Source organism: Polypterus senegalus, chromosome 1 (genome assembly GCF_016835505.1).
Source record: "Polypterus senegalus isolate Bchr_013 chromosome 1, ASM1683550v1, whole genome shotgun sequence".
Taxonomy (NCBI): Eukaryota; Metazoa; Chordata; class Cladistia; order Polypteriformes; family Polypteridae; genus Polypterus; species Polypterus senegalus.
The window spans coordinates 169,401,240-169,426,928 of NC_053154.1; the positions used below are offsets into that span (position 1 = coordinate 169,401,240).

At 40.6% G+C, this 25,689-nt stretch overlaps 1 protein-coding gene across 1 annotated transcript; it reads left to right on the forward strand.

Moving 5' to 3' along the window:
* The first annotated feature begins 925 nt into the window (after positions 1-925).
* Positions 926-25,689, forward strand: gpr17 (G protein-coupled receptor 17). Its single transcript, XM_039762758.1, has 2 exons — positions 926-1,148; positions 22,048-25,689. The coding sequence occupies exon 2, from the start codon at positions 22,076-22,078 to the stop codon at positions 23,069-23,071; it is 996 nt and encodes a 331-aa protein (XP_039618692.1). The 5' UTR covers positions 926-1,148; positions 22,048-22,075; the 3' UTR covers positions 23,072-25,689.

Sequence of the window (25,689 nt, forward strand, 5' to 3'; positions counted from 1 at the left end):
ATCCAGCTTGAGGTGGTAGGGACAATGATGTGGCAACATTAGTCCCATATGTCATCCTTTAGCCGTCAGAAACTGAATGGAATTATATCCTATAGAGCAGATACACTTTCAGCCATCCCACTTCTGTCTCCTACCAAGGGAATAACAAGGTGCACCACATTCAAAACAAGTAGATTAAATCAAGTCAGGTAGTTTGAGGGCACCGTAATGTCTCATGTCATTCCTTGTAGAAAAAGATTGAACAGAACAAAGTGGTTCCTTTTTTAATTCCCCTCAAAGGCTGCATCTAGAGCCGAGACCCAAAGCAGAAAGCACAAGAGATCCTTCAGTGTTTTCTTGCTGGTCTGCCAAGATAATGGACTGATGTGTCCAGCGGACAGATGGCCTCTCGCAGGCTGAAAGAAATATTATTTTCTGGCTGGTTTACTAGACTGGTGAAAGAGCCTAGTTGAGTTCCTTGTGCAATAACACGCATCTGAAAGAAAGGTTTTTTTTTTTTTTATCTCTCTACCCTACCCCCCTTGTCTTATATAGGAGACTTCTCAGTGTGATGCTCACATAATGAAATTTCTCAGCCCTCTTCACTCCTTACCCTCAGCCCTTCATAACACAAGTGCTTCTCTATTTATCAATAAACACAAGAAAGGAATAATCATTTGGCCACAAGCAGGCTATCGTTGCCATGGAGCTCAGACTCCCAGCTCCTTGCTATGGCTTGGGGATGTTTAGTATGTGTAAAATAAAAATCCACCCCTCCCCACTACCACCAAACGTGACCCATTGTTCTGTAATGTTGAAGCACAGACAAGAGGTCCTCAGAGAACCAAAAAGGGTCTAAGCGCCCGAGGGTCAAGGTTCATTTTGGAGGGGGGTTTAGAAAATCACATTCTCTTTCTCTGTCGAAACTCTGCCGCCCCCTAATTCTTTATGTTCGTGATTTGCAAGAGACAAACTGAACAGCAGGGCCGCCCCTGAATGAGCCTGAGTGCTTTGTTACGATAAGGCTGATAAGCGCGTGCTTCCCTGCCCTGCCTTTATAAAAGTTGCCGTCCCGCCGCTGCCCGCCCGCATAGGAGCCTGGAGCGTCACCGCACTGAAGATCCGCTCAGCGACCGCCCGGACACACACAAGGACTTCCGCCCGCTCAGGTAAGGCTGGGCGCCGGGCACGGGTGGCTGTCACTGCACTTTTTTGACAATTGGGGGCGCCGTGTGCCTCACTTAAGAGCTCAGAAGTGGGGTCACAGATAGCTCAAACTAGAGTGGAGTTAACTTGGGACGAGTTCGGGATTATAAACTGTACAGCTACAAGGAGCTCTGAGCAACTGCACTGGAGTAACAGCTGGACGTGCATTTTATTACACGAGTGACGCGTTTGTCATTGTATTGCTGGGAACTTCTACTTGCTACACTTGTGGTTTCACAAAATCGCTGCTTCGGAAGCTGAAGCATGTCTCTTGCTTACACTTGCTATATAACAAGTACATGTACGCAATTGCACGTCTACAAATAGGCTTTATACTGTATATATATATAATTCTATAACGCCGTTCAGAAAGCACATTACAGAGTTCAAGATAATCGAGTGTGGGTGTGTCAGCCAGTGAGTGCTCCAGGCGCTGGGCTGCATGCCTTCTAGGTCAGGGCTACTTTGCGATTCTTGGACAGGCTGGAATCTGAAACTGAATTACTTGCAAAGAACAAATAAATAATAATACAAATGCTAATTAGGTAATGGCAAAGTAAAGCAAATCCACAGTACATTTTTCCCATCCCCCAAGTGTAATGGCAAGTAGCATCGGCAATTCGTGTGGTTACACTGGGTGCGTCTCCTTGGTTGGAAGGGTACGGACATCGTACCGGCCAGAGGCGCACTTGGTAAAAAATATTTTGACAATAAAATACTCAGAAGACCCAAATGCAGCTATGAAAACGCAGGAATGATTACCCTAGTATACACCTGTTTGATATGGTGCCTTTCAGTGTGAGCGCCTCAGGATTACTGCTTTCAGCCAGTTTTCTTTTTCAAATGCTGTCACAAAGTGCTTTAAAACCTATAAAAACAAACGATCGTTTTGTGATTGATTACAACAAATCAATAACAGGTCTTTGTTTGGAGTAACACATTTCACAGTAGCAATTGTGTTTATTTGGAGGGCATTAGATGCCCGACATTTCTTGCTACCGCCCCCATGGTTTCTGAATAGGCATGTCTGAGAAAGGCCGTTCAAGACACTAAGCATTCAACTTTGATAAAAGGGGTGAGAAAACGACTTTAATAAAGTTACACCAGAATATCTTTACTGCAGTCAAATTTAATTTAATATTCAATTTCACCATTATAACTAGAAAAATGTTGGAATTAGCATTGAGGTCAGCTGAATCTACCCTAACCACCTCAGACACAAAGTGGGAGCAAGCCCTGAGCAGGATCACTGCAGAACAGACTGACATGCTCTCATATAGATCAATCCACCATCGACATCTAAGCTAATCTTTGCATCTGTGGAAAGTGAGCTGCACCTATAGTACCTAAAGAAAATGCTCACAGACAGAGCACATGGAGAATGCTCATGCTGTACACAGTAGCTCAACCAGATTTTGCATCTAGAAATCTTGAGCTGTGAGACACTCTGACACTATGCCAACCCGATTCACATAGCAAGCCATCTTTATTTTTTAACACTTTCTGTAGTGAATAAAATCAGAACCTGAGTACCTTACACAGGCACAGAGAGAATTGTCAAAGTTCAAATGGATATTGTCTGTGATAGAGAAGAAGTGATATCACTATGCCATTGGACACTATTTAGTCTATATCATACACAGTATGGATGCCCCATCCATGTTTGGTTCCTGCCTTGTAGATGGCCAGGTCTCTGTCCTCTGCGATCCTGCACTAGAGCAAGTTTAAGAAAGGATGGAGGGTTTAGCTTGAACTCAAAGCTATCCAAGCAGCTAATGTTTACAAATTCAAAAGTAAAATTAGCAAGACACAATTTGATAGAAATGAGGGTCCAAAGTTTGTCATAGGACCAAATTTGAGAATGTTAGGTTCTGATACTAGTAGTGCAGAGATAATTTCAGGCTGGATCAGTCAGTCAGGACTGAAAGAGCTTCTTGGAGAATTACTGAATTTTGCAGTCCTCACTAACAATTAATTTTACACTCTGTAAAACTACACAGCCACACCTTTAATGCTCAAGAGAGCCTTCTGTTAAAAAAAAGCAGCCATGGATGACTCCAAAGGAACCAAGTCCGCTCTCATGAGATGGCATTGAAATGTTTCATGATCAGTTATTAGATGCCTATGCTGTATAACTGGCTGCTTTGACAATTTCCAGCCCAACAATTCTGAGGACTTCTGACCGTCGCCTTGCAGACACTAAGTGTTGTGTGACTGAGACTGTGCAAGCATGAAAGAGCCCCAGTCATTGGCATCTCTACCTCTGAACAAAAACCCCTTTCTGAGGATCTCCAGCAGACAAGTCAGTCACAGACACCCGGCACCTAATGACACAGAGAAAAATGATGCCCTTTATCTGTTTGACCCATACCCATTCTCTGCCTCTGGGGCTTCTTTTACTGCTCTCAAAGAATGATCCTTCAACCCTCAAAGTAACAAGTGTGGGGGAAGTACCACCCGTATGTCTGCTCAGGTGAAGCCCCTTACATGCGAACAACTTGGGGTCAAGATGCTCTGGGAGTCAAGTGAATCCTCCCAAAGGCAGATCACCCACTTCAGCTTCTTGTTTTTGTGTAGATCTCTGCTGTTTACATGTCCTTTTCATTTCAATTAGGACAGGAAGGAGGATGATATGAAAATGACAAAGCTGAAAGGTAGGATGGGGGCCCTAAAAGAAAAACAGAGACAGATGGAGTACAAGAGGACAGGAGAGGTGTGATCAGTCTTAGGGTCTGTGCTAACTGGGGGCTGGGCTGGATGAGAGCTACATTGTCCACTATGGGTCATTCATCTGGTCTGTTTGTGCATGCTCCATGTTTGTCTAAACCCACTGTGAGTGCACATACTGATATGTTGCAGTATATAAGTGCAGTGTGTGATTGCTCATGATTAGACGGTGATGTCACATTGTGCGTTTGTGTTTATTGCCTTAATGCAAAATTTTAAATACAGCATATGTCAGTCACACTAGTACAATCATGCAAACAATACAACTGTGCACTTACAGTATAATTTATGTCACTTTAGTTGCATAGATATAAAAATAGACATTTACTGTGTACTGTATATGTTTTTTTCATTTTCAATGTGTTTCCTCATACATGTAACATGCATACACGCTGTAGTTGCTGATATGCAAAACAGTCCAAACAAGTGGTATATGGCTACACATTTGTGCATCCATGACCACAAAACGCCAGTCTTCCCCAAAGTCCAGGCCAAACCACACTGCCTCTTCTTTGGACCGCCTCCTTCTCTCTCTTCTCCGACCTCGTCCGTCTTCCACCCGACTCCAGCCCCGAATGAAGGGAGGCAGTCCCTTTTATCTGTACCCGGATGTGCTCCAGGTGTGTTCCAGCAATCTCCCACGAACACGCCCCAGTGTGACAGAAGTGCTGGCTGCGTACCTGGAAGCACTCCGGGTGTCCCCACTCATCTTCCCCCCAGCACTTCTGCCACTCCAGGCCTGGGGGCGCCCCCTGGTGGTGACCACGGGCCCCTACAGGGTTGTACTTCCCAGCTCTGTACCCGTGGCCCCCAAAGGAACCAGGGCGGTTACCCCCTCGTAGTCTGGAGACCTGAGCCCTCCTCCTGTCTTCCTGGGTGTCCCGGCTGGGTGCTACCCCCAGCTGCGTGCCACAATATATATATATGTGTATATATATATGTATGTATATGTATTTCTCTCCTAGGAGGATTCGCTTTGGCAGCGTGTTTGCCTCGCCTGTGTATTAGTGGCAGGGGGAAAGGTAAAACGGATGCCGTTTTGCTGATGTGCTCGACTCACTTCTATATTAGCAGCTAAGCGAGTGATTCTTTCTTCAGAGGTTTCGTTTTGCTGACGTGCTGGTTTGCTTGCGTATCCTCGGAGGTGGAGCCCTTAGCCCCGACTCCACCTCTCACTTCCGGGCCAGACAGACAGACAGACACACTCACACACTTCCATGCGTAGACATTTATATATAAGAGATATATATATATATATATACAGTACAGGCCAAAAGTTTGGACACACCTCCTCATTCAATGCGTTTTCTTTATTTTCATGACCATTTACAGCACTCCATCACTCTCCTTCTTGGTCAAATACCCCTTACACAGCCTGGAGGTGTGTTTGGGGTCATTGTCCTATTGAAAAATAAATGATCGTCCAACTAACCTGACTTCTGCACAACACAACTGCTGGTCCCAACCCCATTGATAAATCAAGAAATTCCACTAAATAACCCTGATAAGGCACACCTGTGAAGTGAAAACCATTTCAGGTGACTACCTTTTGAAGCTCATCGAGAGAATGCCAAGAGGGTGCAAAGCAGTAATCGAGCAAAGGGTGGCTATTTTGAAGAAACTAGAATATAAAACATGTTTTTAGTTATTTCACCTTTTTTGTTAAGTACATAACTCCACATGTGTTCATTCATAGTTTTGATGCCTTCAGTGAGAATCTGCCAATGTAAATGGTCATGAAAATAAAGAAAACACATTGAATGAGGAGGTGTGTCCAAACTTTTGGCCTGTACTGTATGTATATATATATATATATATATATATATATATACACGAGGGGAAGTCAGAGTTCAGAGTTTGGTAACACTGCTCGTATCTAACGCTGAATGAGTGTAGTCGCCAATATTTCTATACAACGTGTAACTCTTATTCCCGTGTTATTCGTTGGAGTGTAGCAGACTGTTAAACATGACAGCTCCATTGTCGATCTGCACCAAGGAGGAAATGAGGGCAGTGATTCGCTTTTTGTTTGCGGAAGGTGTTAAACCTACGGCCCGTTATCATGACGAGGGAGATGGATTTTTACAACAAATCGTTACTGTAGATGAAACTTGGGTTCATCATCACGAACCGGAAAGTAAGGCTGCAAGCATGGTTTGGAAACTAAAGGAAGCGCTAAGGGGAAGAAGATTTGCAAGTGATGAAGTTGTCATTGATGCGGTGCAAAATTGGTTGCAGATGCAACCGAAAAACTTTTTTCCCGACGGAATCAAAAAACTTGGGAAAAGTGCATTGAAGTCCAGGGAGGTTATGTAGAAAAATAAGGTATTTTTCACATTTCTATCATTAGAATAAATGCCCCTTTTCTCAAATGTCCCTTTACTTTTGACTTCCCTCGTGTATATATATATATATATATATATATATATATATATATATATATATGTATGTGTTTGTGTGTATGTTTAGAGTATGTGCATGTGCATTTACTAAACTGTGTATGTGTTTGTACACAGACATCTGTGTGTGCTGCTTCACAGATACATATACCCATGAACTCACTCTGTTTGTGTGCACACTTGTTTTGATATGTATGTCTGCTTTTAATTATGAATTATATTTGTAGATTCAGATTTTTAAGCTGTATGTGCACATGCATATTTGTGTTTTATGCATATGTGTGCACCTTTACAGATATACCTGTATATATAGATATAGATATAGATGTAATCCAGAGTGCAAGTTAGGGTAACTGAGATACATGCAGCTCATCTGCACTTTTTACACCAAAATATAGTACTTGTTTTTTGTGGTTTTAAGATGTTTTGTTTCATTTGCACCTTCCGTGCTTAAAGTAGATCAGTCTGCTTGAATGTGTGAAAACAATTGACCAGTTCTGCTCCACTGATCTGAGGATGTTAGAAATAAAGAGAGCACCAGTTGCACAGCTTACCAGTCAGAGTTGTCAAACAATGCACACAAAAGCTATTGCCCGATGGCATTCTTGGAGTTTGACCAAGAGGCAGCCTTCAGTACCTATAACATAACTAACACCACCAGTGAACATGAGCAGATCCAGTTATACATTTGTGTGTGGAAAAGTCCATATGTCTACAATACTTATGGACCTGTCAGTTAAATATAAATTATTTTTCTTCCCAAATTGCACTCTTTGTGACAGACAGCATTAGAGTGCTTACAACAAATACAGTAGACATGTCACGTACCCTGCTTATTCCAGACCAGGGTAGTCTGGGGTGGATGCTGAAGCCTCTTCTAGTCAGCATAGGTGGCAAGGACCTTGGACAGGGTGCCACTCCATTGCATAAAGAACACAAGCACTCATCCACACACCAAACACACATTAGGGCCAGTTCAGTGTTGCCACTTCACCTAACCTGCATATCTTTGGACAGTAGGAAGAAACTGGAGCACTCAAAGGAAACCCACGTAGACACAGGGAGAACATGCAAACTTGATGCAAGGAGGACCCAGGACATGAACCCCAGTCTTCCTACTTCAAGGCAGCAGCACTTGCCACTGTGTCACCACACTGCCCCCAGTTTAAGTCTACATTAGAAACTATCAGATATTTCTGAAATATGACCAGTCTAGTCAGTGTCATTAATCAGAGTGTGCTAACTAACTAAAGTGGTGTTTCTACAGCCTGCATTTAAGTGCTGAGGGCAATGAGGCACCCCTTACACTAATAGGCAGATCATTCCAAATTTTGAGGGCCCTGTAACTAAATACTTGACTTAGTAGTTTTATGTAACCATAACATTTAGAATGCCTGTATCCGAAGATCTTGATTGCATGTATTAATAAGTTCTGTTAAGGAGATCCAAACAAAGCCATTTAAATAAGAAGGATTTTAATATCCATATATAATCAGTAGGGATGCTTCGATCATGTTGTTTAAGGCTGATACCGATCACTGATATTTATGTTACTTTATTGGCCAATTCTAATACCGATTTAAATATTTTTTCTTTATCCCTTTAAAAAAAAAAACTTTTTACATTAAGCTCCTGCATAACCTGATGCATAGAAACCTTATTTCCTATATTAAAGTGGACTTTTATGATTAACCTATAGACTACAGGTGCTAATTGTTCATTTTTTATTAAACAAAACTTCCTTAAAATACATCCATCCATCTATTATCCAACCTGCTATATCCTAATTACAGGGTCACGGGGGTCTGCTGGAGCCAATCCCAGCCAACACAGGGTGCAAGGCAGGAAACAAACCCTGGGCAGGGTGTGGGCCAACCGCAGGGCGCGCACACACCCACACACACCCACCAAGCACACACTAGGGACAATTTAGAATCGCCAATGCACCTAACCTGCATGTCTTTGGATTGTGGGAGGAAACCCACACAGACACAGGGAGAACATGCAAACTCCACACAGGGAGGACCCAGGAAGCAAACCCAGGTGTCCTAACTGCGAGGCAGCAGCGCTACCCACTGCACCACCGTGCCGCCCCTTAAAATACATACTTTAATAAACTATAAACAAAAATATTTAACCATAATACATATCTCATAAAAAAAAATGCTTCACATAATTACAAGTTGTAATGTTGTTTCATTTTTTTCTATAACATACCTACTTGAAACAAGGCTTAATTAAAAAAGTAGTTTTCAACATTTCTCTAGCAACAAACATATAATAACAATAAATTGGTGTTGGCAATTAAACACTGCTTAGATATAAATATACATGCACTTAATAGGTTTTAATAATTTTATATCATTAATTGCACTACAGCTTCTTGCTGTTCAAATATACATTTGCTACATTTTTACAGGTGTCTTTTTTAACTTCATTGTTTTAGCTAGGAGGGTGGCACAGTGGCGCAGTGGTAGCGCTGCTGCCTCGCAGTTAGGAGACTTCTCGGGTCCTCCCTGCGTGGAGTTTGCATGTTCTCCCCGTGTCTGCGTGGGTTTCCACCGGGCGCTCCGGTTTCCTCCCACAATCCAAAGACATGCCAGTTAGGTGGATTGGCGATTCTAACTTGGCCCTAGTGTGTGCTTGGTGTGTGGGTATGTTTGTGTGTGTCCTGCGGTGGGTTGGCACCCTGCCCAGGATTGGTTCCTGCCTTGTGTTGGCTGGGATTGGCTCCAGCAGACCCCCGTGACCCTGTATTCGGATTCAGCAGGTTAGAAAATGGATGGATGGATTAGCTAGACATTTTTAATTACTGAGGTGTAATTATAAAATATGGATTACCATTTTATTTATGTAGAACTTGTTTCTGACCAAAACCTATGCTGTATGAAACATAGCAACAAAATATTGTTTACTAAACAGCAATATCAAATTTGCCTTTATCTTTTCTTCTTCCAATTAAAAGCATAAGCTTCTACATTTTAAACAAGCTCGCTATCTAAACTCAAGCGGTGTCTGTTTTAATTTAAAGGACAAAATAAAGGTCTAAATTCCTTAAAGCAGCATTTCTTGCCGTTTGTCTAACTGCACAGGACAACTTCTCAAATTACTTTTTATTTCAGTTTATTACTTCCCATTCTTTAATGCAAGTGCTAATATACCATTCAGCTCTCATTTGCTGAAAAAACAAGCCTCCACTCACTGCTGTTTGTTTAGACTGCAAAAGAAAAGAAAGGCACATGTGCAGACTCAACCTCCGTATTGCCTCAGGTGAAGGAGCGATGCAACTAAATTACCATAAAGTTTAGAAAAACAGGAGTTGAAAATTTAAGTCTGATCGAGTCTTTTTTAGTGAAAATCATCCGATTCCAATTTGGAGCATTACTAATAATCAGAGGTTAGTGTAAAGATTTAAGAACAAGAGTAAAATGGATATACTTATTTGTTCTGGAAATGATCCTGGGAGCAGCATTTTGATTTAACTGAAAGCTGTTCACAGAATGAGTTGAACAGCTGGTGAATAAACCATTACAGTAGTCAGTTCTGCCTGAAATAAATGCACACATTAACATTTTCGTATTCTAAATAATGATTACTGTATCTACATTGTCTAGTAGTTCGCTAGAAAAAGCATGTCTTAGATAGTGCAGTAGTAGGAGTGCTAAAGGATTGATTAGTGTTTAATATCTGATCACTTCATCCATATTCCAAAGTCAGTTCTGGCTCACAGAGGCTAAAGCTTGTGCAAGCAGGAATCAACCCTGGATGGGATAGCAGTACATCACAGGGTGCAATCTCACGTTAACATCTCTATCCCTCATACCAGGCATGTCTAAAGTCATCAATTCACTGAACTTTTGTGTCTTATGGATGTGATGGACAGACAATTATTCTTAGAGAAAAATCCATATGGTAATGGGTAGTACATGAAAAGTCCACACTCATTGTGGAGAGGGATGGCCAATTGGTAAGAAGTTACCAAAGGCCAGTTCATCATTAAAATCTTGAAGGATAGATGAAACCTACACGAGAGGAAAAGATACACACTGGCACACAGCAGCCGGGAATGCAGACAGTCATAATTTTTTAAACATATTATTTTTATCATTCATGGTGTTGCATGTGTGTTACGTGTTTATGACATTGTTCCGCTGTAACATTTCGGAAGTTAGTTGCTGTAACACTAGGTCCATTTACATGAATTGAATAACCTGGTTATTCACAGAAACCTGTTTTCTAAAACGCCATTTAAACCCTTACTCTGGTTAGAGAAACTGGGTTATTGGCCTCTAAGAATCCTGGTTAAGAGAGGTAGACAACCCAGTAACCCAAATATATGGCCATGTAAACCTTTAACAGGGTTACTGTTAAGCATTTTGTAATCTGCACATGCCCGTTGCACTCTGTCAGTCTGTATGTATTTGCTTCGCACACACTTTCAGAAAACTCGGGTAGAAACAAAGTAAACTTCCAGAAGCAAATGTTCAAGCGATCACATTAGTCCATGTGTATCCTAAGAGCATATAGGATATTTGAGTTTCTGTGCCTTTGTGCAAATAAGGTCATATAAAAAAGTTTGAGATCCCTTCTTAATTCTTTGGATTTTTGTTTATCATTGGCTGAGCTTTCAAAGTAGCAACTTCCTTTTAATATATGACATGCCTTATGGAAACTGTAGCATTTCAGCAGTGATGTTAAGTTTATTGGATTAACAGAAAATATGCAGTATGCATCATAACTAGACAGGTGCATACATTTGGGCACCGCAGTAGAGATATTACATCAATACTTAGTTGAGCCTCCTTTTGCAAATATAACAGCCTCTAGATGCCTCCTATAGCCTTTGATGAGTGTCTGGATTCTGGATGGAGGTATTTTTGACCATTCTTCCATACAAAATCTCTCCAGTTCAGTTAAATTTGATGGCTGCCAAGCGTGGACAGCCTGCTTCAAATCATCCCATGGATTTTCGATGATATTCAAGTCAGGGGATTGTGACGGCCATTCCAGAACATTGTACTTCTCCCTCTGCATGAATGCCTTTGTAGGTTTTGAACTGTGTTTTGGGTCATTGTCTTGTTGGAGTATCCAAACCCTGCGTAACTTCAACTTTGTGACTGATGCTTGAACATTATCCTGAAGAATTTGTTGATATTGGTTGAATTCATCTGACCCTCAACTTTAACAAGGGCCCCGGTCCCTGAACAAGCCACACAGCCCCACAGCATGATGGAACCTCCACCAAATTTGACAGTAGGTAGCAGGTGTTTTTCAGAATGCTGTGTTCTTCTTCCGCCACGCAAAGTGCTTTTTGTTATGACCAAATAACTCAATTTTTTGTCCCATTACTCCAAAGCACTTTGTTCCAAAATGAATCTGGCTTGTCTAAATGAGTATTTGCATACAACAAGCGACTCTGTTTATGGCGTGAGTGCAGAAAGGGCTTATTTCTCATCACCCTGTCATACAGATGTTCTTTGTGCAAATTGCACTGAATTATAGAACAATGTACAGATACACCATCTGCAGCAAGAAGTTCTTGCAGGTCTTTGGAGTTGATCTGTGGGTTGTCTGTAACCATTCTCACAATCCTGCGTATATGCCGCTCCTGTATTTTTCTTGGCCTGCCAGACCTGGGTTTAACAGCAACTGTGCCTGTGGCCTTCCATTTCCTGATTACATTCCTTACAGTTGAAACTGACAGTTTAAACCTCTGAGATAACTTTGTGTAGCCTTCCCCTAAACCATGATACTGAACAATCTTTGTTTTCAGAGCTTCTGAGAGTTGCTTTGAGGATCCCATGCTGTCACTCTTCAGAGGAGAGTTAAAGGGAAGCACAACTTGCAATTTACCACCTTAAATACTTTTCTCATGATGGGAGACACCTGTCTATGAAGTTCAAGGCTTAATGAGCTAATCCAACCAATTGGTGTTGCAAGTAATCAGTATTGAGCAGTTACATGCATTCAAATCAGCACAATTACAAGGGGACCTAAATTTTTGCACAGCCAGTTTTTCACATTTGATTTAATTTCATACAACTAAATACTGCTTCACTAAAAATCTTTGTTTGGAATACACCCCAGTACTCAGATGTTCCTAGGAAATGCAAGACATACCACTGTTGTCTTTTTTGTTGAAAGTAAATTATTATGTAGGCTGAGAGGGGTTCCCAAACTTTTTTATATGATTATGTATACATTCATGTATGTTCTTGTCTGTTGTATGAGTACAATTTATTTAACTACACTATTGTTTTCACTCTCCAGTTTTAGAACATTCTAGGCAATAGGGCATGAAAAGGTGACGTGATATTCTTTAAAAAGTGAAAAATGGTACTCCATTTCATTTTGCCAGTTTTCCGGGGACAACTCTTCCCTTCCACCTATGCGTGCAACACTGGCTTTTCCATGATCTGCTCACTGGATTCTTTTAGTTGTAACTACTAGTGATTAGTTGAAAGTTCATGGCAGTTGCTACTGCCACCAGTCTCTGTGGTTCCAACAAACAATTAGACAACGATCAGATAAGCCAAGGTTGAATGTGCAGTCATGAATAATGGGGGCTTCGTCCTCCAATACAATGCCACTTTCTGTTTTCTTCCATGCCTTTTCCACCTCCATTGCCTAATCTCCAAATTCAAATGTTTTTTTCACATCTTCAAATACCGGACCACCCAGTGAGCTGGCAGTGATGCATCTGAGAACTTACTGGGTTGTAGTGGTAAGAACAGCTTCCACATCCCAGAGTCTTGGGAAATGAACAGAGTGCATTCATTAACCCTTTCTTTTTCTGTCTATAAAGTTCCCGTTTTCTGTTGAATATAATGACTATTTAGAATAAAAAAATAAAGGAGCCTGGATTTGGTTTATTTATCCGCTCATTTAAGTTGTTATGTACAGGGAGTGTAGAAATATAGTCTATAAAGTTATTTATTCATTGCTCTGCACTTAGCACAAAGGGCGCCATGCAGTCCCTTATTTTCTTGCCATAATTTACACATTTCTTCATTCTTTAGTGACCTTCGATGCTTTAACAAACTGTTAAAGGAAAGTTATGAGGATAAGAGTATGTTATGCACAAGTAAAGCTGTAGATGCAAATCTCCTAGCACATTCTCTTATCCCTAAAGATGTGATATCTCATGAACATCATGTGCATTATTAAGATTTTGACTCACATCATTAATACTTTTATTAATACTCACTTGAAATTAATTTTAGCAAGCAAATCATAATCATTATTACAAAGGTCTCATATGGTGCACTTGGTCTGTATTAAACAGTGTCTTACAGGGGATAACTGAAGAAGCTAGGGAGTTGCCCTCACATTTCCAATTTCAGTTACACCACAAGGTGCCAAATGCAGATATATCAAGCAGCTCCTTAGTCCTCCTGACTCAGCGGCATTGTTAGAGTGGTGGTTTTCCGATTACCTTACATAGGCCCCTGATATTCATTGCTGTTACACCACTGACTCTATCGAAGGGCTGTGGTCTACATGTTTGACTCGTCACTTGCAGAGGTAAGATAATGTGATGTGTGATCTCAAAAGCAGCTCCCAAAAAATGTATAAACTGCATACCTAATACACATGGAATGATTTAAATATGCATTGTAGATGGACAATCAAATGGAAATTGACATATTAATCATGCTGCAAATACTGTTCAATACAATAAAAGATAAGCATACTTGTGTTCATGAATGTTAGGCATATAAGGAATTATTTCTGAACATAGTGTAACCTCAGGTAAAATTTTAATTTTGTACAATAAATATGTTTTGTGTTTATGTTTCATTTTTCAACCATTCCGTATTTGCAATTTGTACATAATGTACTGGTAATTGTGCATTAAAAATAAATTAAACTGACTGAAGCAGCCATGATAACAAATATTCCTTTTGTCTTTTCATTCTCCTCTTTCCTTCTCTTGCTTTATCCTTCGCAATGTGCCACAAGTGTCATGCTGCTTTACCAGGCCCAATAATGGAGTTTTCTTGGTTACCTAACATGGCTATATAGCGGCTATCACTATCAGCTCACTGCTCCAGGACTCAGGTTTGGAATTCTGCCAGTATAGAGAGTTATATGAGTGTTTTCTGTACTCTAGATTATTCCCAGAGTTCAATTGGCCTGGTGTGAATAAGTGAGGGTATATACTATGACGGAAGGGCGTCCTCTCCAGACATCAGTCTTCTATTCTGCTCCCAGTGCTGCTAAGATAAGATTGCTAATGACCATATAATGGAATTAGTGGGCAGGTTAGGTAAATAATAATTATTCCAAAATAAAAATGTATATGTTTATTTGTACAATGAATATAAAAGATATTTATGAAACACAATCTCAGCTTGTGTGTGCTTTATGCACAGCTTTGTTTTTCAAGCCACAGACCTCATATTTGGCAAACAGGTATGTCTCAGCACATCGGGTTTTTGACATCATTTCTGTCTCCCTTGGATGAAAGGGGCAGCTAGAGTTAGAGCAAATAGTGAAAACAACTACAGGTTGATTTGTCAACAGACAAAAGACACACGTGCCTTTCAGCCAAAAAACCTGGGTTGGATCTCGGACAATTACATTTAACTTTTCTTTTTTATCAAACGTTTCCCCTCACTATTTTTGTCAGTCTCAAGCCGCCTCATATTGTATAGAGAGGTGTGTATTGTAATTTAGGGTTCTCTGCACCAGAAGGAAAACAACTAAATTGTTGTATACTAAGATGTATTAGAATACTAACAATATTTATGCGCTAAATGGAACAAGTTTAAGGCTGATAAAGTTTGGTAATGTATGCAATTGTAATTACCTTTTACCTTTCTACCTTAGTACCAAGTATTTCTGTCACAAATTTCAAACCTCCTCTTTTGTTTGACCAATAACATCCACAAGCAACAGTAGGTAACAAATTAGAAAGGAAGGGATAACATCTGCTATAATTGTAACTACACAAACCATTTTAAAGGTCTCAGCAGTTTCTTAAATGTTATCTTAATATATATCTTATATATAAACATCTACGTGTAGAAGTGTGTGTGTGTCCATCTGTCCGGCCTGGAAGTTCAAGGCTACAGAATGAAGCTCAAAGAGCCGGCAAGGCGGCCGGCCCAAGTTAATGAGTTGGAAGAAGAAAGAAGTACGAGGCTACAACATAAAGTTGAAAGAAAGTAACTCCATTGCCAAAATGAGACCGCCAAGGATAGACAAACGAGACGGAAACTCGCTTTGCCGCTCTTAGACAAGGGGGGCGAGCACGTCTGCAAAATGAAACCGCTGACTCTGCATTTCAGTTTTTTTTCTGACGATTCCAATAGTTTCTAGGAGCAGGCATGGGCTTACACAGCTAGTAATATATAATTTCCTGGATCTGTCCATTTGTCTGTCTAGTGATGATACGTACTTTAAGCCACGTTCACTTCCTTAGAAGTCCACTAAGCTTCTCCACTGCTTTATACACAGTAGTTGTGATAATAGACTTTATCAATGTGCTCCACTTTCTAGGCTTACACCATCACAAAGGGGAAACTTGCCAACTGCTGAGACACTAATGAACTTTTTCCCATGCTCTCTAATATTGTCATAATAATATATTTAAAATTACCAGCTCTTATAAATGAGAGCAGGATTCACTTAATCTGCCTAATCCAAGTATCTAAACCAGTTGTTTTTTGAATGTTAACTAGGATTTGGCACAAATGAGGGGCATATTTAAGGCCTCCATCATTTCTAAGGTATGACTACACTGATGACACTCCTTGTTAAAAGAAGATTTTTTTTTATCCTGCGTAGAAAGTGCAATTGCCTTATGGATACACCATTATGGGTAGACATTGCATGTCTGTGTGGATTTTTCTCAGGATTTGCTGTTTTATAATTCACATCTAAACACATGTGCATTATGATGATTAGTAATTCTATGTTGGCCCAATGTGTATGTGTGAGAATTGGCCCTGTGATGGTCTGGCACATGGCCAGTGTTTGTTACTGCCTTCAGACATTTGATTCTGCATTGAACTACGCCATGTTTTAATGGGGGAGGATTATCACAGAGAATTAATAAAGCATTCAATAGTGAGCTGTGCTTTTTAAATTTGTACAATTGTAAGCACTAATTTTTACTAAGAGAATGTCAAATGGGCCGGCATGGTGGCGCAGTGGGTAGTGCTGCTGCCTCGCAGTTAGGAGACTCGGGTTCCCTTCCCGGGTCCTCCCAGCGTGGAGTTTGCATGTTTTCCCTGTGTCTGCGTGGATTTCCTCCAGGTGCTCTAGTTTTCTCCCACAGTCCAAAGACATGCTGGTTAGGTGCATTGGTGATCCTAAATTGTCTCCTGTGTGTTTGCGCCTGAATATGAACAGTGAGTCCAGTCTTACGTGACATTCGCCCAGTTGCTTTCATAGCTCTGAATTATGCCATGGAGCTGAATGCCTGTGGTTGGGTGGCACCCTGCCCAGGGTTTGTTTCCTGCCTTGCGCCCTGTGTTGGCTTGGATTGGCTCCAGCAGACCCCATGACAATGTAGTTAGGATAATAGTGGGTTTGATAATGGATGGTTGGATGGAATGTCAAATGAGAGGTAATTTCAAACACACTGAAGATAATCATGACACTAAACATGTATAAAAATTAATAGAAAATTAATGTAAAGTATTTCCTTGAGTAAAAACGTAAAAAATGTAACAAATGAGTGGAAAGCATTCAGTCTATTAAGCTAACTTTGATGTAGTTTATGTCTGTATCTTACTTATAGTACATATTGCACTTATGCTTCGTACATGGCAGAGACATCATTTGCTCCCAACTTCCACAACCCTTCATGTGAAGAAGTGTATTCTTATTTCCATCTTTAATTGGCTGGTGCCTTTAAATACTGATTCATCATTTTAACAGAAATAATTACACTAGATACAGAACATTTGAAGATGTGGATTGGCGTTTTATGTCGGCATAAAGTTAAAATGTTCTTTTATAGCTGCTTAACTTTTATTTGGATGCTCAATTTTCTTCTCACATCCAAAACACTTGAATGTTAGGTTAATTGACAGCACCATATGACAGAGTGTAGTGTGTTGTGGCCTCTATGACCCTGTCCCTGGCTTAAGCAGGCCTCAAAAATGGTTTGAAGTGTTGGGTAATAAACAGTTGTGCTTGAAAGTTTGTGAACCCTTTAGAATTTCTATATTTCTGCATAAATATGACCTAAAACATCATCAGATTTTCACTCAAGTCCTAAAACTAGATTAAGAGAACCCAATTAAACAAATGACACAAAAATATTATACGGTCATTTATTTATTGAGGAAAATGATCGAATCTATACTAATAAAAGGCAAAGCCCTCACTGACTCACTCACTCACTGACTGATTCACTGATTCATCACTAATTCTCCAACTTCCCTTTTAGGTAGAAGGCTGAAATTTGACAGGCTTATTCCTTACAGGTCACTTACAAAAGTTAAGCAGGTTTCATTTCGAAATTCTACATGTAACGGTCATAACGGTCGACAATGTCCGCCATGTTGAACTCTCTTATTTATGGCCCCATCTTCACGAAATTTGGTAGGCGGCTTCCCTGCGCTAACCGAAACAAATGTATGTACTTATTTCGATGGTATGATGCCACTGTCGGCCGCCATATTGAACTTTCCAACATCACTAATTTTCCAACTTCCGCGTAGGTAGAAGGCTGACCCCATCTTCACGAAATTTGGTAGGTGGCTTCCTGCGCTAACCAAAACCGATGTATGTACTTATTTCAGTGGTATGATGCCACTGTCGGCCGCCATATTGAAGTTTCCAATGTCACTAATTCTCCAACTTCCCGTGTAGGTAGAAGGCTGAAATTTGGCAGGCTCATTTCTTACAGCTTACTTACAAAAGTTAAGCAGGTTTCATTTCGAAATTCTATGCGTAATGTTCATTACGGTCGACAACGTCCGCCATGTTGAACTTTCTTATTTATGGCCCCATCTTCATGAAATTTGGTAGGCGGCTTCCCTGCGCTAAGCGTAACCAATGTACGTACTTATTTCGGTGGTATGATGCCACTGTCGGCCGCCATATTGAACTTTTCAACGGTCTTTGTTACTTATGGGCCCATCTTCAAGAAATTTGGTACGCGGGTTCCCAACGCTAACTGATTCCTACTTACGTACATATATACGTTCATAGCCTGCAGCTCGGTCACCGTGTGAGGCGGCATTGGGTCCCCCATCCCAACGCCTCCCACGTTGTTGGCTGCCTGCCTATATAAGGCCATCCGTTGCTCCAGTCTCTACATTCCCTTCCTTGCTACGCCACGGGATTCATGTCTCCCTGCTGATAACTACAGCCTTTTTATTTAATCCACAGCTTCTCCGTTGTTTTATTGTTCATTTATTACGATTATAGTTATTGTGTAGGTATTTTAGACTTACTTTACATTGTTCAGGTACCCATTTCCTTTATCATTCCAACCGTACCCCCATTACCATGTCTATCGAGGTGATTACCATCGAACTGTCACTTACCGAGTGGTTTCCATGACCGGAGATGGCACCTACGTTTTCCATTCTCTTTGTTACATACTGCATGGCCATATCAGGCTCACTCTTGATATCCAGAGGAACATTGTGTCTTATGTATTGAATGACTGGGACAGGTTCAAGGTGTGGACTGATGACGGTACAGGAGATAATTATACTACACAGGAGCACTAGAAGAGTGAAATGCTTAAGCCCTTCACCTATGGTTCTGCATGTGAGTTGATGGATGCCGCTGAATTGTTCGGTTGTCGCTTTCAAGTGTACCGAAATGGCCAAATATTTTACACCTTTCGACAACTGCCAGTGCCTCTTAAACATCTTATACTCACAGGTGACGATTACAGTAGTGGACACTTTGATGTTTATTAATGTTTAAACTCTCAAAAGCTGGATGTGAAGTTATTGATGAAACCGGTTGTATACTTGCAACGCTTGACAGATGCCGAATGTCTCTTCAACACAAGTCCTACAAATACTGTCGTAATAGAAACAAACCATGAAACTCAAACCGACAGCAGCAATCCAAGCTGTGAGATTTGAAACAAGATTACTGTTCACATGGCCAACTGTACGTTGCATGCTCAAGAGTAAGCTCAGTGCACAGCTTGGTCATATTACAACCGGAGGGCCGAACTCACAATGTGGTATACAAAGAGATCCTTAACAAATAATTATTGGTATATTTTCCCTCAGTTTAAAAAGGTTTAATTTTCTTCTTAATAAAAATTTTAAGGCAGTACTTACGCCATGCGCGGTATTTTGTTAGTATTACATATTTGTGAGTGGCAAAAGTATGTGAACCACTAGGATTAGCAGTTAGTTTGAAGGTGAAATTAGAGTCAGGTGTTTTCAATCAATGGGATGACAATCAGGTGTGAGTGGGCACCCTGTGTTATTTAAAGAGCAGGGATCTATCAAAGTCTGCTTTTCACAACACGTCTGTGGAAGTGTATCATGGCATGAACAAAGGAGATTTCTGAGGACCTCAGAAAGAGAGTTGTTGATGCTCATCAGGCTGGAAAAGGTTACAAAACCATCTCTAAAGAGTTTGGGCTCCACCAATCCACAGTCAGACAGATTGTGTACAAATGGAAGAAATTCAAGACCATTGTTACCCTCGCCAGGAGTGGTCGACCAACAAAGATCACTCCAAGAACAAGGCGTGTAATAGTCGGCGAGGTCACAAAGGACCCCAGCATAACTTCTAAACAACTGAAGGCCTCTCTCACATTGGCTAATGTTCATGTTTATGAGTCCACCATCAGTAGAACACTGAACAACAATGGTGCATGGCAGGGTTGCAAGGGGAAAGCCACTGCTCTCCAAAAAAAACATTGCTGCTCGTCTGCAGATTGCTAAAGATCACGTGGACAAACCAGAAGGCTATTAGAAGAATGTTTTGTGGACGGATGAGACCAAAATAGAACTTTTTGGTTTAAATGAAAAGCGTTATGTTTGGAGAAAGGAAAACACTGCATTCCAGCATAAGAACCTTATCCCATCTGTGAAACATGGTAGTGGTACTATCATGGTTTGGGCTTATTTTGCTCCATCTGGGCCAGGACGGTTTGCCTTCATTGATGGAACAATGAATTCTGAATTATATCAGAGAATTCTAAAGGAAAATGTCAGGACATCTGTCCATAAACTGAATCTCAAGAGAAGGTGGGTCATGCAGCAAGACAACGACCCTACTAAGCAAACGTCGTTCTACCAAAGAATGATTAAAGAAGAATTAAGTTAATGTTTTGGAATGACCAAGTCAAAGTCCTGACCTTAATCCAATCAAAATGTTGTGGAAGGACCTGAAGCGAGCAGTTAATGTGAGGAAACTCACCAACATCCCAGAGTTGAAGGTGTTCTGTACAGAGGAATGGGCTACAATTCCTCCAAGCCGGTGTGCAGAAATGATCAAAAGTTATCAGAAACGTTTAGTTGCAGTTATTGCTGCAAAGGGGGGGTCATACCAGATACTGAAAGCAAAGGTTCACATACTTTTGCCACTCACAAATATGTAATATTTGATCATTTTCCTTAATAAATAAATGAGCAAGTATAATTTTTTTGTCTCATTTGTTTAACTGGTTTCTCTTTATTTACTTTTAGGACTTGAGTGAAAATCTGATGATGTTTTAGGTCATATTTATGCAGAAATCTAGAAAATTCTAAAGGGTTCACAAACTTTCAAGCACAACTGTAATCTAGGCCCTATATGGGTGTGAGTGAGTGAGCCGTTCAATGGTTTCACACCCTGTGCATGACTGGTTCTTGCCTTGCACCCAATCCTGCTCGCATAGACTTCAGCCCCACACAATGTTATGCTGGAAAAAAAACAGATTTGTGACATGCATGGATGCATAGAGAGGTTGCAATAAATGATCATTCAGCTTCTATACTGTACATCAGGGGTGAGCAAAATCTGTCCTGGAGGGCAGGTTTTTGTTCTAATTCAGTTGCTCATTTAGAAAGCAATCCTTGCCTAGAACAGATCTTATGCATCTCTCCAATGTCAGGTGATTCTGATATCATGACCTATCATTTTTTCTTTCCTTTCTGAGAATGTCATTCACATGATTTGAAGCCTAAAAGTGATGAGTAATTTTCAGCCCGTCACTTTTTTCTCTTCTATCTCCTTCTAATAGGGTATGATGAATGCACACAGCTGTAAATGCAAACAAGATATAGCTAGAAGGACAACTGCTGATTCCTTTGTCATTTTCATCTTATTGCTAATAAGGAGCCATTAAAAACAGTGAATGCAGCAATTTAAGACTAAAGTAAGCAATTAATGGTGGCAAATGTTAACAACTAAAATGAAGCAGAAAAATGTTGCATGAGCAATAATGCCTCATCAGCAATAACTGACTTCATTAAGCTATTGAGTTGGAAGAAAATCTGTAGCCACTGCGGCCCTCCTGGACCAATGTTGATCACCACTGCTATAGTTGATACACACTGCAGTGCATCCACCCAACTGTAGTATATTTAGAACATTCTAGAGCTCTGTTGGAGTAGTAAGCAATCGATCTGGTTATTACTAGCTTATTAACTACGTCTAACTAGCATTTAGATGACCACTCAGCTTATGGTGTGGGACTGCTGGGTGTGACTTCCAAGGATGGTGGGTGGGATGAATGAATGTATTGTATAGAAAGCTTTAGGTTTGATTCCTGTTTATACAACCATGATTTGTTTTCTTCTGTCCATTTCAGGTCTACTGACATATCTCATTCCTCATCCATGGATTCAACATACTTCAATCAAACCTTTGGGAACTGCAGCAGTGAAAGCTCCCTTGAAAACGTTTTGTTTGCTGCTTTTTACCTGGTCATATTCTTGTTGGCTCTTGTAGGGAATGGACTTGCTCTGTGGGTCTTCTCTGGGCAACGTGGGCCTTCCTCTCCAGCCAACATTTTTCTGGTACATTTGGCTGTGGCAGATCTATCTTATGTGGCAATCCTGCCACTGAGAGCTGTATATCACTTGCTAGGGGGACACTGGCCCTTTGGAGAAATCCCATGTCGGATATCAGGCTTCCTTTTCTATGTTAATATGTACGCTAGCCTTTATTTCCTGGCTTGTGTGGCAGGTGACCGTTACTTGGCTGTTGTGCATGCTGTGCGCTCCCTGAAAATTCGCCGTTCCCGATATGCTCATTTTGTTAGTGCAGGACTGTGGCTCCTCGTGACTGTGTCTATGGCACCCCTGCTGGTATCTGGACAAACTGCACAAGTGGACAACATCACAGTCTGTTTGCAGCTGTACCGGGAAAAGGCTTCCAAGAGTGCTCTGATCTCCCTTGCTTTGGCCTTCACTCCTCCCTTCCTTGTCACACTTACCAGTTATATCCTGATTGCCCAGAGTCTTAGACAAGGCATGAGACTTGAGCCTGGTCTCAAGTCCAAGGCTCTACGCACCATCAGCTTGGTGCTTCTCATATACCTTGTATGCTTTCTTCCTTATCACATTAGCCGGGCCACCTTCATTCTCACACATGGTGAGCCCACAGCTCCCTGTCCCCTCAAAAGGACTTTGCTCTTGGGCAATCGTGTGACCTCTTTCCTCACTTGTCTCAATGGTGCTCTTGATCCCTTGGTGTATATTTTTGGTGCTGAGAAGTTTCGTGATGGGCTTCAAAGGCTGCTGTGTAGAGGAAAGGCTGAACCATCAGTTGTCACCAGTGGAGAAGGAAAAGTAACGCATGAGAGCTCCATTAGTGCCAAGTCTGAACTTTAAAGTGAATTTGGCAGAGGTACTGTTTTTCAACTTATGCAAATTTTATACAAGAAGAATTACAAGTGCCTGATTATCTAATAGTGGCCAGCAGGTAGATGCCAAGTCACCCTGACAAAACTACTGCAAAAATCATACTGTGATGGTAAAAACCACCCATAATTCAAGACTGTAAAATATGCTTACATATTAATTAATTACTTAAAGTACTAATTTATTTTTTCTATTCAAGTGAATTGTAACACGTATCCTAGCAGGTTCAGATCCTGCTCATTTCATTTGGGCTTACAGGGAGAAAGCACTTAAAATGTCAGCAATGGTTGTGTAGGCCATAATATGTCCTGTCACAGAAGACTGATAGTTTGCAGAAATTTGAAGAACTTATTTAAATATATATTTATATATTCAACACACAATATATCAATCTATTTTTATATCTGCCTGCCCATTTTTGGGTTGTGTGGGACCAGAGCCTATACTAGCTTCTTTTGAGCATAAGGTAGGAACTAACCTTGCATTGGATGATACATCAGTACAGTTTCTCACATATTCATATAAACAACAGAAATAATAACAATCATTTTCTATTATCTGTATCTGTGTTGACTATTACTAGCACATGTAGATTATTATTTTCTGCCCTGGGGCCTCATTTATAAAACATTGAGTGGATGCTAAAGTAATCATATGTGTGTCATGCATACAAAAAAAATCAGACTTATAAAACATGGCATGTGCAAATTTATACTCAATTTACCTCATTTAAAACACACTCAACTTGTAAATGGCTGTACGTGAACATGCCTTGAACATCACCCTGAAACATCCATATATGGAACATGCTAATCAACCTTCATATGCAAGTACGATGCTGCAGAACTTCACTGGCTGGTAGAGCAGCCTTCCACTTGATGCATCATCACACTGCTGCCTGCATTCAAGACTATCTGGCTGTGCACTGCAACTGAGTGTGTGAGATCATGAGCACCATTATAACGCCTCTCCTCTGCTTTCTGGGGGCTAGGGAATGGCATAAGGCACCAGCACCTGAGCATTCAGTCGCTATTACCTGACACAGTACATGATTGCTGTTACAATGAATAGTATAGAGGCCATATAAAATACTGAGCCTTCAGTCAATTACCTTACCAATATGCCAGCCACCATGTACAGCACCATCATGTCTGTCAAAGCTGTCAGATCAATGAATCATGGGTTGACCTAGGCCACCGAGCCATGATGTTGTGTCAATCTTGACATCACAGTTGACATGTTTGTTAATGGAATATCACTGCTCACAGTTAAAAAAAGCAGCTTCATTCTTGCAAGATTGCCTTTATGCATTATGAGTACAATACAATTAAGAGAACTGGACAGTGTTGGCAAAAACATGTTATGTTTTATGCATGTGTATGCAAATTATACAAAAACTGGCCAGTTGATAAATGGTTTCCAGCAGAGCAGACATGATGCAGTGGAGCTTGGCTGAGATATTCCTGACCCGCCGGCCTGTTACCTGATTCTGTTAGTGATAACAGGGAGCCAAAACATACTGACAAATAGAATCAAAAAAGCTCTTCAGTGCAATTATGCAGCGATGTCCCTCTCAAAAATTAATTAAAATACAGTCTGAACATATTTATCACTTTTGAGGTGTAATATATCGGTCACATCAACACACTTTATGCATGTGAGTCGTAATTTACCTGGTTTGGCTGCATCTCCCTACTTAACTCAGTTTCTCTGAGATGTTGTGTATATACGGGTCAGAGTTGCTGTAAATATGCATACGTTCCCTCGTCAAGCTTTCTTTTATAAATCCAGACATTTGCGTGGGAAGTTACATACACACATTTCTGGCCTGTTTTTGTGCATCCGTAAGCTTAATAAATGAGACCCTTTGTCCATTGTATGTTCTCCTCCTATCCAAGTAAGATTTCTCCCACACTCCCAGAGACTTTCAAATTACTCTGACTGGTGCCTTTTGAATTGAACTGGCGTGTGTGTATCTACCTAGTGACAAACTAGAGTCTTGTTAAGGGTCCATTACTGCATTTCACCTTGTACAGCAGGGGATGGCGGCCTTTGGCTCCTTGTGACCCTATAATGGAAAAAGTAGGTCCAGAAAATGGATGGATGGATGGGTAGATTATTAATGAATCCAAAATACATATTTGTTTTTATGATTTATAACATTTTTTCAATATTATTATCCAATGAATTTCTTACATATTTTACACGTTTTAGATGACGTTAGAGATGAAAGTCTTAATACACAAAATGGAGAATCAACCTACTCTTTGCTAACACAACCCACGCATTCAAAAGTCAGCAAAGGATGAGTGTAAATAAGCTAGATCCTCAGTCGGGAGGTGAAATTAGCTAAGATTTAAATACTTGACAGAAATTAAAACCAGTGACCAATGTGGAAATTAAGAAATATAGACAATCTGGTCTATACAATCAAAACCCTGAAGAGAAGCAAGTTGCAAATTCCAAAAAGAGTATTAGCTGACATTGGGTATTTTAAATAATTTATGTAACAGTGACTTGCTTTGAACCAACTGTGAATACTTAATTAATTTATTACCTTATCTGAAAATGTACTGCCAAAATTAAAG